The sequence below is a fragment of the Chelonoidis abingdonii genome, chromosome 9 (assembly GCF_003597395.2).
Source record: "Chelonoidis abingdonii isolate Lonesome George chromosome 9, CheloAbing_2.0, whole genome shotgun sequence".
In the NCBI taxonomy this organism is placed as follows: domain Eukaryota; kingdom Metazoa; phylum Chordata; order Testudines; family Testudinidae; genus Chelonoidis; species Chelonoidis abingdonii.
This window is the reverse complement of record NC_133777.1, coordinates 14,932,678-14,950,261: the sequence shown is the minus strand read 5'-3', so window position 1 is coordinate 14,950,261 and position 17,584 is coordinate 14,932,678. Positions and strand designations below refer to the sequence as shown.

Below are 17,584 nucleotides of genomic sequence, written 5' to 3'. Positions count from 1 at the left end.
TAAGTGCAACTTAATCATTATGCAGAACATTGATTAGTTCTTATTGTATAACAAATTTGTGCTTCTATTGAAAACCATTTCAGATGTTTAAATCTAGTATCTAAAACCTAAATTTGTATCTTCAGTTTTGACAGGAACTGTTTACCATGGCAGAAATGAAATGTTAGGTGTATCAAGTAAGAGGGTTCTTTTAGATAGAGTAGAAGAACTGAGAACTCATGTGATGCACAACTTGCTGTCAGTGGCATAAAATGATTGAACATACATTTTTACAAACAGCTTTGTGGAGGGTGAGCATTTTTTTAAGAGCATGCATAATTACAGGTGACCACAAGGGGGTAGTAACTGCTGCATTTTGAACTTTGTTTATAATGCTCAACAAAGTGAGCATTACTTTTTATTGTCCGGCTATACTGAAAGAAAGACAGGAGACGTTTGATATGGTTTTTTTAATCAGGCCACAACTTTATTATTAGATGTCTGGGACTATCTGGCAGATAAGTGTGCAGCGTAGTAACACCATGTTCATTCAATAACTTCCCTGCGGGGGAGGGTTCTGCCAGGCGCCCCTCACCCCACCCCTTTTTCCATCCAGGTGCCCCAGCCAATCCAGTGCTGGGACCTTACCATACACCCCCCTCATAGGAGGGTTAAGATGGGTGATAAGAAAGGGGAGTTGGCTCCCTGCTGTGCCAATCATAGGAGCCCCAACTGCCCTTTCCCCTCGGTTCCATTCCTTTAATCAACACCTCCTTTTTAAGTCCTTTTATCAAGCCATTTCTCCAGTCACTGTATACCTTCCTCATAGAGTACCTGCACTGAACATCCATCTCACTTACATAATGAGTTGTGACATATTGCCTAATTCCCTTCATGCCACATGTCAACAAAGCCCTTCCCAAACTCACTGTGGGGATGGTGAAAACCCCCCATATCTACCTAGGCCAATCTAGTGGTAAGGGAAAAATTCCTTCCCAGCCTCTCTAAAAAGGGGCTGCTACTGCAGTGCCCACAGCAGGCCTAGACCAAACCTGGTATTTCAGCACCTCAAGGGGAAAGAGCATGGGTGCTGCCTCAGCCTGCTCTGTGTAAAAGGGGGCTTCACTGCATGGGCTGCCCCTTTTAAACTCTTCCACCCATCCGGATTCCAGGGGATGAATCAGTGTTTTCTCTTGTCTCCTTTTGCAGCAGTTTGACCTCTTGTCCCGCACCCAAGCCTTAAAGCACTGTTCCTTTCATTCTGCCAGCCAAATTCCCTGCCTCCCCGCTTAAAGGAGCGGTGCGTTCATTTTCAGCAACGCATGTTAGAAAGTTTATCATACTATTAGATGATGATAGACTTAATCACACTGATTATTCATTATTGGAAATCCTGGCATTTATTTTTCGTTTGGCACAGTGTGTTGTCACTTTCTAATATTCTGAGATTTGAATGACGTGTTTTGTCTCTAGATTTGTCATATTCAAATGTGTTCAGATACTTCTGATACCTAAAATACGTTGTGAAGGGCTATCACTTAAGAGCATGCTTTGAAATGACTGTCGTTGTATGCTAATCAACATGACTCAAATCTGTGATTGAATAGATTTTTTTTCCCCCCCAACCAGTAGCTGTGGGAACCTTCAAAGTAGCCATGTGGTTGGTAATTTTAATTTTTTTTTTGGTAGAATGGCTTTAAAATTTCTTGGAGGGAAAAAACATTGATGGCAAAATATTCATCTTTTGGAATTACAGAAACAAGAAAATAAATTCATCTCAGGATTGCTCAGACTTCTAGTACCTTAACTTCACGCACAGGGCATGATGACAAATTCAGGTTGTGACAGCACAATTCAACCACAACCTCCCCTGTGTATAAGGTACATAGTGGGCTAGTGCCTGGTCAGTGACAGATTATAGAATGCTCTGATTGAGAGTATCCCCTCTGCAGCCTCCTCCATTGGGAGGAGTCCTTAGCAGGCACTTGTCATAAACAGATAGCTAAGGGTTAATGCTTCTTTCACCTGTAAAGGGTTAACAAAGGGAACCAAACACCTGACCAGAGGACCAATCAGGAAACTGGATTTTTTAAAAGCTCAGGGAGGGAATGTTTGGGTCTGTCTCTTTTGTCTGTCTCTCAGCTATGAGAGGGATCTTTCTATCTTCAAGCTTCTAATCTTCAGTTTCCAAGTTGTAAGTACAAATGTAGAAAAACAATAGGCTTTTATTGTTCTGTTTTTGTATTTACATGTGTGTAGTTTGCTGGAATGTTAAATTGTATTTCTTTTTGAATAAGGGTGTTTTATTCATATATTTTCTTATAAGCAATAGCCCTGTGTATTGTCACCTTGATGCAGAGATCATGTTTGTGTTTTTCTTTCTTTTTAAGACCTGTTTGCCTTTTCTCTGGGTAGGCTAAGGAACGAAGGGAAGGGAAATTCTCTTTGTGTTAGATTTACGGAGGGTGAATCTGTGCAGCCTCAGGGGAAGAAGGAGGGGGGAAGGTAAATTGCCCTCTCTGTTTTGCATTCAAAGAGTTTAAGTACAGTATTGCCCAGGATAACCCAGGGAGGGGGAGCTGGGGATGAGATAAAGAGGAGACAAGGGGAGGAGGTGGTTTCCTTGTGGTGAAGACTGCAGGGCTCTAGTCTTGGGGTCCCCAGGAAGGTTTTGGGGCAGACCAGAGTGAGCCAAAACACGAATTTTTGGCTGCTGGCAGCGATATCAGATCTAAGCTGGTAATTAAGCTTAGAGGGTTCATGCTAGCTTCTCAGTTTATGAACGCTAAGGTTCAAATCTGAGTAGGAAGCTATGACAGCACTAGCATTGCTTTCACTGGGGGATATCACCATCTGCCTTTCCTTTGGTGAATGCTCTGGGAGGTATAGTGAGGTGGGCTGGCATAAGGAGGAGTCATTTGTAGCTCCATGTACCACAAAAGTATATCTGGTCCAATAAGCCTGTTAATACCTACTCTTTATAAAGAGAGATGGATAGCTTCTTAGTACATCAGCTGTTAAATTTACACCTCTAGAAGAATGATTGACAGAAGCATAAATGATCTCTACTGTTGCAGTGCAACATAATGTGATCTTTTGTTGGCTTGTGTGGCTTCTGAAATGCATTGAAAATGTAAACAAGAATAGTACTGAAAAAGGGCATGTAAATATACTTATTTTGTGATTGCATTTTCTGTAGATTTTTGTGCATTTAACATCATAATTGGTCTTTAAGCTCTGGTATAGTCTGCTAAATTTAATTTCGTTACCTTAGCCAAGTTATTGATTTTTCTCTTAAACTTGTATTGAATATCCTTTTGTCTTGTTTTTGTTCTCATTACTGTACTCTTTGTTTTCCAGTGATTTAGCCTTAAGGAATTGCTTTCTTACATCTGATTTAAATGTAAAAGTAGGAGATTATGGAATAGGATTCAGTAGATACAAGGTAAGTCAATGTATCTGTTTTCTTTCTCTAAATCAATTTTAAAGAGATTCAGAGCAGCTTTAAATTTAAATATATCAAATGTATTTGGACTAAACACATTAAGGTTACAAACCAGTATTTTATGGGATGACTGCTTTTATGGGGTTATGATTTTGATCAGTTGCTTTACAAATTAGATAGTTGGTTTTCATATAAGTACAGGATGTGTAAAACTTAACTGAATGTTAACACAATAACATCGCTTATTAGAGAACTGATGAATGGATAAAGAGTTCTTAACATGACTAAACTGTGATTGTGAAATGCACAGGGAGATGAGGCTACAAAACCAAATAACCCAGTAATAATGGGGGATTTCAGCTAACCGCATATTACCTGGGTACGTGTCACCTCAGGACAAGATGCAGATAAAATTTCTAGACAGTGTTAATGACTGCTTCTTAAAGCAGTTAGTTTTGGAACCCACAAGGGGAGAGGCAAGTCTTAAGTGGAGCACAGAATCTGGTCCAGAGGTAAATGTAGCTGAACCATTTGGTAATAATGACCACAATGTAATCAAATGTAACATCCGTGAAGACCAAACAAACATTTAACTTCAAGGGGAACTACACAAAAATGAGAGCGCTAGTTAAATGCAACTAAAAGGAGTGAGCAGTCATAAGTGAAATGCAGGCAAACTGCATGAAAACTGTTTATTTAAAACACCATAATAGAGGGTCAGACTAAATGTATACCCCAATTACAATGAAAAAAAACCAAAACAGAAGACCAGAAAAATGCCACCATGGCTAAAAAGCAGAATAAAAGAGGTGGTTAGAGCCAAAAATGCATCCTTTAAAAACTGGAAGTCAAATCCTACTGAAGAAAATGGAAAGGAGCATAAACTCTGGCAAGTCAAGTATAAATGTATAGATAGGCAGGCCAAAAAAGAATGTGAAAAGCAACCAGTAAAAGACACATGAACTAACAGCAAAAAAAATTAAGTGCATAAGAAGGAGGAAGACTGCCATACAATCAGTGGGGGTTGCTGGCTGACTTAGGTACTAACGAGCACTCAAGAAAGACATGGCCATTGCAGAGAAGCTAAATGAGTTCTTTGCATTTGTCTTCACTGCAGAGGATGTAAGGAAGATTCCTATGCCTAAGCCATTCTTTTTCGGTGAGAAATCTAAGGAACTGTCCCAGATTGAGGTGTCAGTAGAGGAGGCTTTGGAACAAATTGATAAATTAAACAGTAATAAGTCACCAGGACCAAATGGTATTCATCCAAGAGTTCTGAAGGAACTCAGATATGAAATTGCAGAACTAACTGTGGTATGTAACCTAATGCTAAAATCAGCCTCTGTACCAGATGACTGGAGGAACAGTGTGATAAAGTTCCTCCTCTGCCTTTGCGGGTCCTGCGCTTATTGGCAGATTTGCTTGCCTCAGAGATTCATGGCAGCCCTCAGTTTGGCCACTTTTGCTAATGGCTCAAACCTGCTGTTCACTCAGCTAACCTCATCACTGGCCAGCATGGGGAAAAGAAAGGAGAACAATTCCCACAGTCTCTGCTGAGCCACCTAGTGGGTCAGCGGACAGACCAGGGACCTTCCTCTCTGGTGGGACCCACAGTCCAGGTCAACTCCTCTATATCCAATATAGGGGAGTGGGATGGGGGGAACCCGGGCCCACCCTCTACTCCGGGTTCTAGCCCAGAGCCCTGTGGATGACAGCTATCTACAGTGTTTCTTGTAACAGCTGTGTGACAGCTACAACTCCCTGGGCTACTTCCCCATGGCCTCCTCCCCCTTCTTTATCCTTACCACAGGACCTTCCTTCTGATGCCAGATAGTGTTTGTACTCCTCAGTCCTCCAGTAGCACACCCTCTCACTTCCCACTCCTTAGGCATGCCTCACTGACTGAAGTGAGGTCCTTTTTAAACCACATGCCCTGATTAGCCTGCCTTAATTGATTCTGTAGCTTCTTAATTGGCTCCAGGTGTCCTAATTAGCCTGCCTGCCTTAATTGCTTCCAGCAAGTTCCTGATTGTTCTGGAACTGCCCTTGTTACCTTACCCAGGGAAAAGGGACCTGCTTTATCTGGAGCTAATATACCTGCCTTCTATCACTCTCCTGTAGCCATCTGGCCCGATCCTGTCACAAAAGCTAATGAAGCACTAATTTTTAAAAAAGCTCCTGAGGTGATCTTTGCAATTAAAGGCCTGATTTCAGTACCAGGCAAATTGTTTGAAATTATAGTAAAGAACAGAATTATCAGACACACAGATGAACATGGTATGTTGGGGAAGAGTCAGCATGGCTTTTGTGCATTGGGAAATCATGCCTCACCAATCCATTAGAATTCTTTGGGTGGGTCAAGGGTGATCCAGTGGATATAGTTTACTTGGACTTTCAGAAAGCTTTTGAGTAGGTCCAACACCAAAGGCTCTTAAGCAGAGTAATCAGTCATGGGATAAGAGGAAAGGTCCTCTTGTGGATCAGTAACTGGTTAAATGATAGGAAACAAAGAGTAGGAATAAATGCTCAGGTGTCACACTGGAAAGTGGTAAATAGCGTGGTCCCTGTACAGATCCATAGCTGTTCAACATATTCAAATGATCCAGACAAAGGGGTAAACAGTGAGGTGGCAAAGTTTGCAGGTCATACTAAATTACTCAAAGTAGTTAAGTCCTATCTGCCTGCCTGACTGCAAAGAGTTACAAAGGGATCTCACAAAATTGACTGACTCAGCAACAAAATGGCAGATGAAATTCAGTGTTGATAAGTGGAAAGTAATGCACATTGGGGAAAAAAAAATCCCAGTGATACACAGAACACACCATTTTATAACTTGACTGTCACCATTCAAGAAAGAGAGCGTGGAGTCATTGATAGTTCTCTGAAAACATCTGCTTAATGTGAAGTGGTAGTCAAATAAGCTGTAAAATAAACAATGTTAGGAACCGTTAGAAAAGGAATTGATAATAAGACAGAAAACGTTATAACACCACTATATAAAACTGTGGTACACCCACACTTTGAATACTACATGTAGTTCTGATCACCTCATCTCAAAAAAGACTTACTAAAATTAGAAAAGATGCAGAGATGAGCAACAACAATGTTTAGGTGTATAGAATAGGTTCCATATGAGGAGAGATTAAAAAACTGGGACTGTTCAGCATGGAAAAGAGCTGACTGAGGGGGTAAGGCTACTGTTTAGTCATGGAGGTCACCGGATCTGTCACTTCCAGTGATGCCGTGATTTCAGTGGTGGGGAACTGCAGGGTCCCCTGCCGGGGCTGGGAGTTGTGGGGAACCCCAGGGTGGCAGGGGAACCCCCGAGTTCCTGGCAGCTGGGGGCAGCAGAGGAACCCCTGAGTTCCCGGCAGTCGGGAGGCCCCAAGCTCAAAGTGGTTGGGGTACCCCACAGCTCCTGGCTGACGTGGGAAGCCAGGGACACCCCACAGTTCCCTACCCCAATGGGCAGGGGGGGATCCGTGGAGCTGCAGGTGGCAAGGGTACCCCACAGCCTCCAGCTGCTGTGCAGGTAGCTTCTAGCCCTGCACAGCTGCCCTGATTCAGGTAGTATGAGGAATCCGCAGATCCCCATTTTGTCCCAGATATTTTTAGTAAAAGTCAGGGACAGGTCATGGCTTCCGTGAATTTTTCTGTTTTTGCTCGTCACCTGTCCCTGACTTTTACTAAAAATATCCATGACAAAATCTTAGCCTTAATCATGAGTTCTGTGCAGAAAGTTAACAGGGGAGGTGTTGTCCACCTTTCTAGCTCACAAACCAGGGGTCACCCAATAAATTAGTAGGCAACTGGTTTAAAACACATATAAAGAAGTATTTCTTCACACAACATGCCGTCAACCTGTGGAACTCCTTGCCAAGGGATGTTGTGAAGGCCAAAAGTATAACTGGTTTCTAAAAACATTTAGATAAATTCATAGAGAATAGGTCTATCCAGGGCTATTAGCCAAGATAGTGAGGAATACTACCCCATGCTGTTGGTGTCTGTCTTTAAACCTCTGACTGCTAGAAGCTGGGACTAAACGACGGGATGGATCATTGGTTAAATTGCTCTGTTCTGTTCATTTCTCCTGAAGCATCTGGCACCATCCACTTTTGGAAGACGATACTGGGCTAGGTGGACCATATGTCTGATCCAGCATGGCCATTCTTATGTTCTTAAACTTCAACTTACCATTTAGGCTTGCATGCCTCGTTCTACAAGAGTCCTAAAATAAAAGAATGCAGGGGGTGATGTAGAATTTAAACTTTTATTAAACAAGATATGCATTAAAGTCAAGGTAAAACACAATCAATTTTTAAAAATATAAAGTGAATTAAGTGTTCATAATATTTCATATTAATTCAAACTATTGTACTCAACAAATTGGGTAGAGAAGGGAGAAGGGAATGTCAATTGAAATCCATTTTCTTACTTAATCAGTTTTCTAAGTATTTTAGCTGCCAAACTATTTCTAAATGTTTTTTACTATGTTGAGAATTGTTCTCTCAATACAAATTGATTGAACTTTGAAATACACTTGTGGAAGATATTCTTGTTCAATAGGGACCTCTATGCTGCATAGAAAATTACCTTAATTTTTTATGGTGAGACGGATGCTGAGATCACTTATTCTCTGTGTAATCATTTTATAGAAAGATTTAACGACCTTCAGAGAATATTTACTTGCCCTTCTGCTGAAAGAAAATATTGAGAAGAAAGGAAGAGGCTACAAACATCTCTTAATGAGAGAAATCAGGGATACAGACAAATTAAAAAACAAACCTTGAAGCCCCTAGAAAGTGTAAACCTTGGATTAGCTTTTATTTTGGTTTTCTTTTTGTCATCACTAGGAGGATTATGTTGAGACAGATGAGAAGAAGTTTGTTCCTCTTCGATGGATTGCACCTGAGCTAGTAACAAGCTTTCAAGACAGACTGTTAGCAGCAGAGCAAACCAAGTATAGTAACATATGGTATGTAGTAGACTTTTAAATATTTGAAAGAATTGGAGTTCACACACTTTTCAGTATAAAATACACAATTATTAATCAGTGTATTTTCATTGTAAAGAATGCACTGAATGGACTGACAGTTTGATTTGCTGGATTTAATATTCTGCTATCATTCATTTTCTAGGAATTTTTCAGATTAATCTTCATTGGCTTGAAATTGTACTTAACACTCTAAATTTGCTCTTAAGTGGTTATAACATCAAAATAAAATTATGGAACTATATTTAGCAGAACAGGTTTTTACGTTTCAGTTGTAAAAGAAATACTTGCTGTATATAAGGCAAACATTTGCCAGCAGTTACTAAGAACTGAAACAGCAAATTATTCAGCCATTAAGGTAACTGCCATTGATAATTAGAAAGTTTTGATAGTGGTGGCCAAAATATTATCCATGTGTCACGTGTGGCCTTGGCACAATATACTACAGTAGAGCTTTAACATTTGTGTTCCACGATATACCATTCATCTCAGAGAAGTGAAGTTAAATACATTCACTTGCTCCCATTTGCATTGGTTGTTGCCATGGGTTAATAAGCATGGTCTGCAAAGAATCTAGGCTATGGGTAAAATTTTCAAAATCGCCTAAGTTCTATCTTCAAAGTCTCATTTCTTTCAGTGATATTTTAGGCTTCTAAATTACTTTGAAAAAGGGACATTGGCTCCTGAGTCACTTAAGTGCTCTTCAAGATTTTACCCAAAATCTTATTTTCCTGTTCTACCTAGACAGTAGAATAAAAGGCATTGAATAGTAGAATAAGATGATTTCCTGCTTATTGCACTAGTCAGAAAGCAGGTGCCCTGTGACAGTAATGGCTCCAAGCCTCAGTTTGTAATATCTGTTCATCTTACATGCCAGATCCTCAGATAAGACATTGTGCTATTATGAGCCCATGCAGGAATGCTTAAAGTTTAACAAGTGAAACTCTGGTGGCTATTCTATGCATCATACATGCTAGATACTTCAGGGTGGTAGTGGTTGTTTTTTATAGGTAAGCATCGGATCTTAATATTATTACTGGTATTTAACTTTTTGTTTTTTTTTTTTTTTTTTTTTTCCCCAGAGATAGGGATAAGAGGGCAAGTTGGCCAGGATGGTAGTTCCTCATATTTTAAGGGATAAATTGTTCTGAATAGAGATTTTAGATAGGATGAGGGTTAAGGTGTCGCTGTATATGTTTCTGCCATAACTCACTGTGACTTTGTTTATAACATTTATTTTACACAGCTGAGCAAGAAATGCTGCACTTTGCACTTAAAACAAATTTGTCCAGTGCAATGCAGGGGGATAGGCTGACCCTTACCAGGACAGAAATTAAATAAAAAATAATTCTTATAGTAGAACTCCCTTAAGGTTCTTATGTTTCATAGGCTAAGGATATTGATTTTTGTTGCATTAACAGGCTGAATTGGAGCTGTCATATATACACACCTGTTCTATGCTGCTTGAGTAGAGGAGGGTTTGCTAAAAGCTGGCATCTGTAGGGTTGTCTAGGTGCTCTGATGTGCATCATTCAAAACAAAATCTGTCTTGATTTTAATCTTTCATGGGCATGTGTGTCTCACATCTAGCACAAGAGACGGGCTACTATATAGTATGTCAATACAAATAATAAAAAATTGTTTAACAGAAAACTGTCACTTCTCTTTTTCAGGTCACTGGGTATAACATTGTGGGAGCTTTTTGACAATGCTGCTCAGCCTTATTCACACATTTCTGACAAAGAAGTTCTAATCCAGGTCATAAAAGAGAAACTTGTTAAACTCTCTAAGCCACGTCTGGAACAGCCATATTCTGATAGATGGTAATTTTCTTTTTAAACTTTCTAGATAAAAAAAACCTCCTGAACTGTTTGAGGTTTCTTAAATGTAATTTTTATACTGTCAAAAATAAGTCAGAAGAGCTGCATGTTCATATATTTCGGGAAAAGTGATTCTAGCTAACAAGCAAAAGGAATTGCAACAGATAAGGAAAGCATTTTTGCAAAATACACGAATACAAAAGGAAACATCTTGAGTTATATTGCTTGATGTAAAGTAATGAACTGAAAAGTGTAGCCTGTCCATGCAGTGAATGGAAGGGGAATGCAGTTATTTTTGTATATTGTAACTGTTGAAAATATCCTTTTCTTCTTCACAGGTATGAAGTTCTACAGTTCTGCTGGCTACCTCCAGATAAGAGACCAACAGCAGAGGAAGTACACAGACTTTTAACATATCTCCGCATGCAAAGCCAAAGGGACTCTGAGATAGATTTTGAACAGCAGTGGAACGCTCTTAAGCCAAACACTTCCAATAGAGAATCAAATAACTCTGCATTTCCAATCCTAGATCATTTCACAGGAGATCGACTTGGCCAGGAAATGGAAGAAGTCCTCACTGTAACTGAAACAAGTCAGGGACTCAGCTTTGAATATATCTGGGAGTCAGCTAAACATGATCATTTTGATGAATGTGGGCAGGTGAATCCTGATGAAGCAATGACATATACAAACATTTTCTTTCCAGTTGAGGTTTTTGAAAGGTCACTTTCAGAGCAACTGTCTGGAGCACAGGATGAAAGTGGTCAGGAAGCATCACTTAATGTACCTGGGGTGCTTCCTGTTTTTGATGCTCACAAACATTCTCTTGGAAGTGATTACTATATCCAGTTAGAAGAAAAAGATAGGGGCAGTAGCATGAATTTAGATAATCAGTCAGCTGTACTAACAACCGAAGTTGATCATCAAGAAATTGTACAGGACAAAAATTCTCTTTTCATGGTTCCCAGGGATTTTGATGCTGAAGAATCCAGCACAGATGGGGAGTTTTTCCACTATAACAGAGATCCTAAAGATGAGGCTTTGCATGTTACTAATGGTCCTGAAAGCCCTTTCCAGAATATATTTAGTGATATTGACAGAGCAGAGGAATTGACAAATAACAGAAATATATTTGACTTAACTGAACTAAATGATGTTCATATAGAATTTAAGCCAAAAGTTTTAAGTTCAAGTCTAGAGGTATCAAAAGCAGTCAGTTATCTTGATAAGGAGAGTTCTAGTCATGTTTCTGAAAATGAGGCTGTTTCCTTATATGAAAATAGGAGAGAGTCTGATTTTAGTGTGCTTTCTGTAGAAGAACTCTCTGATAACTTCCTGTTTCTTCAAGAGAAGAATTTATTAAAGAGGATATTGACTAACAAAGATAGCAGTAATGATATCAGGCCAAAATCAGAAAAAGCAGATTTTAAAAGTATATCAGAAACATCAAATAGGAATTCTCTGGACATCGAGCTAAAACTGGCTAAAAATACACCAGACTTTTCTTTATTGCATGATGATTTAAAAGCTGAGAACAGAGAAGATCATGTCCATGTGCCTGTAGATGAAGATGTGAATGTTCTGCTTCAGTCTCTTGCAGAAACACAGGTTCCTTCTGCTTCACTTGTAACAGATGAGAAGTCACAAGATAAATATCAGAACCTCCCCGTACTGAAAGGCGGTGATACATTTTCATATGTAGAAGTGGATAAAAACTCATCCCACAGTATTAATGATAGTCTCTGTCAAGGAAAGGAAAAAGGCATTGAAGGTGCCCCCATTGAAATACTATCCAGTAATGCCAAAAATCAAAGTTTTGGAAACGATTCATGGTATGGTGTCACACTTGAAATTGAAGAGTCTGAGGGACAAATAAAAAATGAAACACTTGTTAATTATGATGAAATTACTTCTGGGAGAAACCTTGGTGTAGAGAAAGGAAATATTAATAAGGAATCTATGAACTATGATTTACAGAAGACTTTTTCTGCATTAGAACAGGATGATGGGGGTTTCCTGGAGAACAACAATGAAATTTCAAATCATCTTCAAAAATATAGAGATGCTCCTAAAGAAGTGACTTTAATATCTGGCATTTCATCAGACCGTGCAAGTCAAGATCATCTGTTGAAAGACAGCTCATCATCTCCCTCACAGACTACAGAACAGTCCGTAAAAACACCAGACTCTATAGATTCATTAGTTGTGAATGAGGTATTAGAGTCTTTAGGGGTCCAAAGTCCCCAGAAACTTTTGCCACCTGATAAACCTGCTGATAGTGGCTATGAAACTGAAAATCAGGAGTCTCCAGAATGGTCTTCACATCTTACTGTTGATGATATGTCTAACACAGACATTGCACTATGTGTTGTTGGTGATAGGCATGCTAGTGATTTGCCAACCAATGCAGTAATCATTGTTTCTGCAGAAACAGCTTGCTCAGATTCAATAAATAGCAATAGTAACTTTGAAATAACCACAAAGAATTTTGCCAGTGGAAATCGAAACTCTTACAGGGACTCTGCCTATTTTTCTGATAATGATTCTGAGCCAGACAAAAAAACAGAAGAGATTGTAAATAAATCAGCAGAACCAACAGTACTTACAGTAGATACTTGTAGTACCTCTTCCAGCATAGAAGAGAATAAAACTGAAGATTATTATTGTTTTGAAGATATACAGTCAAAGCACAGTCAAATAGAGAATTACCAGGACCCCAGTAATTTAGACACACGGTTAGAATTAAATAACAAGTTGGGGACACCGAAGACAGATGTAATGATGCAGGTGTGTCCTGACAAATGGAGTAAAGAAACTCCGATATTTGCAGTGAATTCTGAACAAAACTGTAGGGGCAAAATTAAACTACATGAGGAATCTCACAGAAATGTCTCTTGTGTTGGCACTAATACTTCAGAATTTCTTCCATGCAGAGACTTAAAGTCTATTAATAACATACACAGTTCTTCAGGTTCAACTGGTACTGAAAAATCCTTGTGCCACATTGAAGGACCTAAACTGAAAGAGCCAGATATTGAAGGAAAATACCTTGGTAAACTTGATGTTTCTGGAATGCTTGATTCATCAGAGGATGCAGATGATGCAGATGAAGAAGATGAAAACAGTGATGATTCTGATGATGATATGAGAACTTTCCATATGCGTAGTCTCAACTCTGACAGTGAAGATGAAACTGTGCATCAAGTGCCTGTGATACTTTATGATAAAGATGATGGAAAACATCTGAGAAGCCTGCTGAAACTTCCAAAGTCTCTTAAACATGACAGGCCCTCTGAGTATTGGAAAAGTGAGAAAAAGGCAGTAACATTCTTTGATGATGTCACAGTCTATCTGTTTGATCAGGTATGCTGACCTCTTAATTACTAAGCATTGATTTTAGAATTTAGATATTTGTTTTTTAAAAAGGACATGATCAAAATTTTAAAGCCCAGATTCAAGATGATATACCAGCAGATTTTATTGTTGTCAAGTCTCTTCAAGTCTTTACAAACTTAGCCGCTCATCTAATTAAAAACTAATAAACATTTATGCACATTAGGCAAGGACCTTTTGAGATTCTTTCCAAGGTTCAGTGCAGTGCATTGGTGCAAGTGAGTATTTGTAAAGTGAAATGTAGTTTGTTTTACATGAAAAGAATGAGAGCTTGAATAACCACACCTGTGCTGAATAGAAGAATACAGTCTTCAAGACTGTCATTTTGACATCTTTTATAAGCACTTCTTTTGTCTGGGCTATTTTTTAATGTGTATCACAAATATTTTTATAGGTCAGGACTGTTCTTACACTGGTGGTAGAAATATTGCCATTTTTATATTTAACTGGTTTAAGGATTTGAATTTTAATATACTTCCAATTCAAGTATCTTCATTTACTATTTCAGACTAGCTGTTCCCTGCATTTCAGCTATCCAGGGTAGTGATATACATGTATCTAATGAGCCTAAACTAAATGATTACATGTGGTCACAGTACAGCAGTTCAGTATTTGAAATGAATATTATTTTCTTCTTTTTCTTAATCTGATACATGTGATTCTTCAAGTTAATCCAGTACAAATATAATATAATAAATGCTTGACCTATTTAATAAAACCAAGGTTATGTTTGTTTCCTTACTCACTTCATACAATAACAAGCTGTGTTTTTTTAATCTTATGGCAGCCCAGACTAGCGTAGTAATTTTAAATGAATAGAGACCTACTGTCAAGCCTTGGAAATGTTGCTTGTGAAGAAGTGGATAAAAAATATTAAAAGGGCTATTGCATATTGGAGTAAAAAAATAGGTGACTCTCTTGCTCTGTGGCCTCTGCCATAAAAGAAATAGCAATCCTTTTGCTAGAGGAGAAACACCTGCTACCTTAGAACTATATCTCTACCAATATTTGGTCTCTTATTTCTCAGTTTCACTAACCGATTACGTTAGTAGCTTTTTCATATACCATGCCTACTAAACTTCTAATTACTTCCCTTACCTTGGAGTATTATTAAAGGATAGAACTGAAATGGAGGTGGGTGGAACTGAAAGATGGATTTTGAAAATAGTTAACTAAATGGTTTCATGCAGAGAAGACAACAATGGTCAGTCTAAAAGTCTTACACTTCATTGCTATATGCCTTTTTTAAGGACCCTCTCTAAGCAGAGGACAGTAGGGGGGAGAGACAGTTTAAAAATTCACACTTCCTGCACACATTGTAGTGTTCATCTGTGCAACTTTACTATGGATTACAATGTGTAATATTTCAATTCAAATATATATATAAAATATAAATGGGATTCTGGCTGTGATCTTGGTTGAAGAGTGACTGTACAGTCTACGTGGGTTTGGGAAATAACATGATTTTGGAACCCCTGGCATCTGGGTATATTTGTATATATTTATCACATGTGCAGTAAGGTAATTGAACTAATTTTTTTGTTGTTGTTGTCTTAGGAAACACCAACCAAAGAGCTGGGAAACCGTGCAACGGAATCAAATAACCAAGGCTCTGCTAGCACTCCTGTCCTATCTTCAGGTCTCAGTTACTTGAACAGATTTACAAATTCAGAAAGCTCTACTGATGAAGAAGGTACTTCTGGTTAACAAAACAGTATATTTTAAACAAAACCTAGTTCTGGGTCCTTTGGTAGCAATTTAAATGGGTTTTTATGGAATATAATAAATCTTCATAAATATGCCATACAACACCGCCTTCAGTGTCTCAGTTTTATAAGATACTCTTTAGCAGGACTCAGACATTTTACGCTGACACATACTAGGGCCTTGAAAACTTTACTGGCCCTGCAGAGTATTCCTGTTCCTGGTGACCTGTTGTAACTGCTTAAAACCATAAATGTCATCCAGTTGATTAACTTTCCAACTATTCTTTCCTTGTAAGTTTGTAAACCATGCTTCCTTAAAAATTAAAAATGTGTCTTCACAGTATCTCCCTCTCCTGGTGAAGCCAGAGAAGCTGTTTGAAGGGAGTTTCTGCTGCCATACTGGAGGAGTTTCAATGGCCTAATGAAGCAAGAGGAGAAAATAAAACTCTTAATTAATATTTTCTCCACTTGATTTCACTGCACTGTTGTAGCTCCTCTTGGCCTGGAAAGAAACTTTTCATGATGATAGCATGTGAGTCTGTAGCTTCTTAAGCTTCATTAAGATAGAGAGACCTGGAGATATCAAAAAACTTAATTTTGGACACTTCTGAATAGGCCCACAAGATCTACCATAGAGAACATAACATAATTATTTTCAATAAAGAATAATCTTTAAAAATCAGAATTCCTACCTTGCATCCCCATTCCATTTAATTTTCCTCAATAATATTGGCATACATCTCAAAGCCATTAGTTAGCAATTTATTGCTTTATTACTTTGAAAACGAGTTCCCCTAGCTTCTCTCAGATAGCAAGCAATATTTTCCTATAGCAACTCTCAGTAACAGCCACTAACGTTGAAATTGACATGGTAGAAAGAAAATGTTGGGATTTTTAAGGCCCCTTATTCTGTGACCTGTACATTCTACCACCAGAAAGCTAGTAACTACAGATTTCCTTCAGCATTCATTTGTACCCCAATGATTCCCTAAGATATAGAACTTTTAAATGAAATTGTAATTTCTGACTAGCAGTTGTTTTTATGGAGCTGAACTGTGATATACCACGTTGTACTCCTCAAATCCAGTACACTTTTTCGCTGCTTGCTTTTTAAACTGATTACTTTACACTACCTTAAATTATGTATATACATATCAATTATGATTGTTTATTGCAGGTGGAGGTTTCGAATGGGATGATGATTTCTCTTCTCCAGAACCTTCTTTTATAGCTAAGTCAGTGAATAACCTCATTAGTTCTAAGCCACCTCTTCAGATTTCAAAGTACTTTTCTCCACCTCCGCCTTCCCGGAGTCTTGAACAAAACTGGTCACATTCATCACCTTATTCCAGGTTCTCTATCTCTCCTGCAAACATTGCAAGTTTTTCTCTCACACATGTTACAGATTCAGATATTGAGCAAGGAGGTAAGTAAATGTAGCTTTCTTTCAAGTAAACAGTGTACACTGATAACTTTTCTAATATTTTGGCTTTTAAGTAAGACCTGTTCTTAATAGCCTGTTAAACGTGTTACATTAAACTACAATGCAGAGATGTAAATATTGCAAATACTGTCAGTGAACTGAATATAAATCTTGGTGTTGGGGCCTGTATTTTTGTGTTTACTGTATTGGTAAATCCAAATAACTTTTTCCTTGCTAATAAGATCTTAAGTGATTTTCCTGTTTTAAACAAGTAATTTATTAATAGTTCTCATACTGGGCTCAAAACATTTTAGATCAAAATAATTTTGTTTTTGTTACTAAATGTTCTCCAGAAAAACTTGTGCACAAGCACTGCCAAAATTCTGGGTTTGTTCCCAAAGCACAGTACAAAGTTATCCCTTCTAGGAAAAACAATAAGATTTCTACCTTGGCGGCCACTCTGTGGAACTTTGGAAGAAACCATGCTCCCTCATAAAGAGCAAAAATGTATAGCTTCTAAAGTATTTGAGCATCTTTTTCTACGATGGCCCCATCACTGGCCATAATTTGATTTTTGTTTTTATTTTCACTAGTTAAGGACCTTTTAAGAGCAGTATTAAACTATTGTAGTACCTACATTTGTTTTATAATCTAGTTTCTTGTAGGAAGTATGTCCCTGAGACTCTGCTAGGGATTGCAACATGTTTTTAGAGCTTGATCTGTTGTGGGTAGGGGATTTCCTTCTTAAAGGAGGGTTTAGCAGTAGACCCATATACAGTAATGTTAAGGTACTGATGATATTTCTGTACTGAGCAGTTTCCTTTA

The 17,584-nt window shown here is 38.4% G+C and overlaps 1 protein-coding gene across 2 annotated transcripts in view; it reads left to right on the top strand.

Annotated features, from left to right (window-relative positions):
• LMTK2 (lemur tyrosine kinase 2) overlaps positions 1–17,584 on the top strand; it is a 78,913-nt gene that overhangs the window by 56,410 nt on the left and 4,919 nt on the right. For both annotated transcript variants that reach the window (XM_032779260.2, XM_032779261.2), the window contains 6 exons: positions 3,340–3,424; positions 8,278–8,399; positions 10,091–10,240; positions 10,576–13,600; positions 15,188–15,323; positions 16,514–16,762. In XM_032779260.2, coding sequence (XP_032635151.1) covers positions 3,340–3,424; positions 8,278–8,399; positions 10,091–10,240; positions 10,576–13,600; positions 15,188–15,323; positions 16,514–16,762 — 3,767 coding nt within the window. The remainder of the gene's footprint in view (positions 1–3,339; positions 3,425–8,277; positions 8,400–10,090; positions 10,241–10,575; positions 13,601–15,187; positions 15,324–16,513; positions 16,763–17,584) is intronic.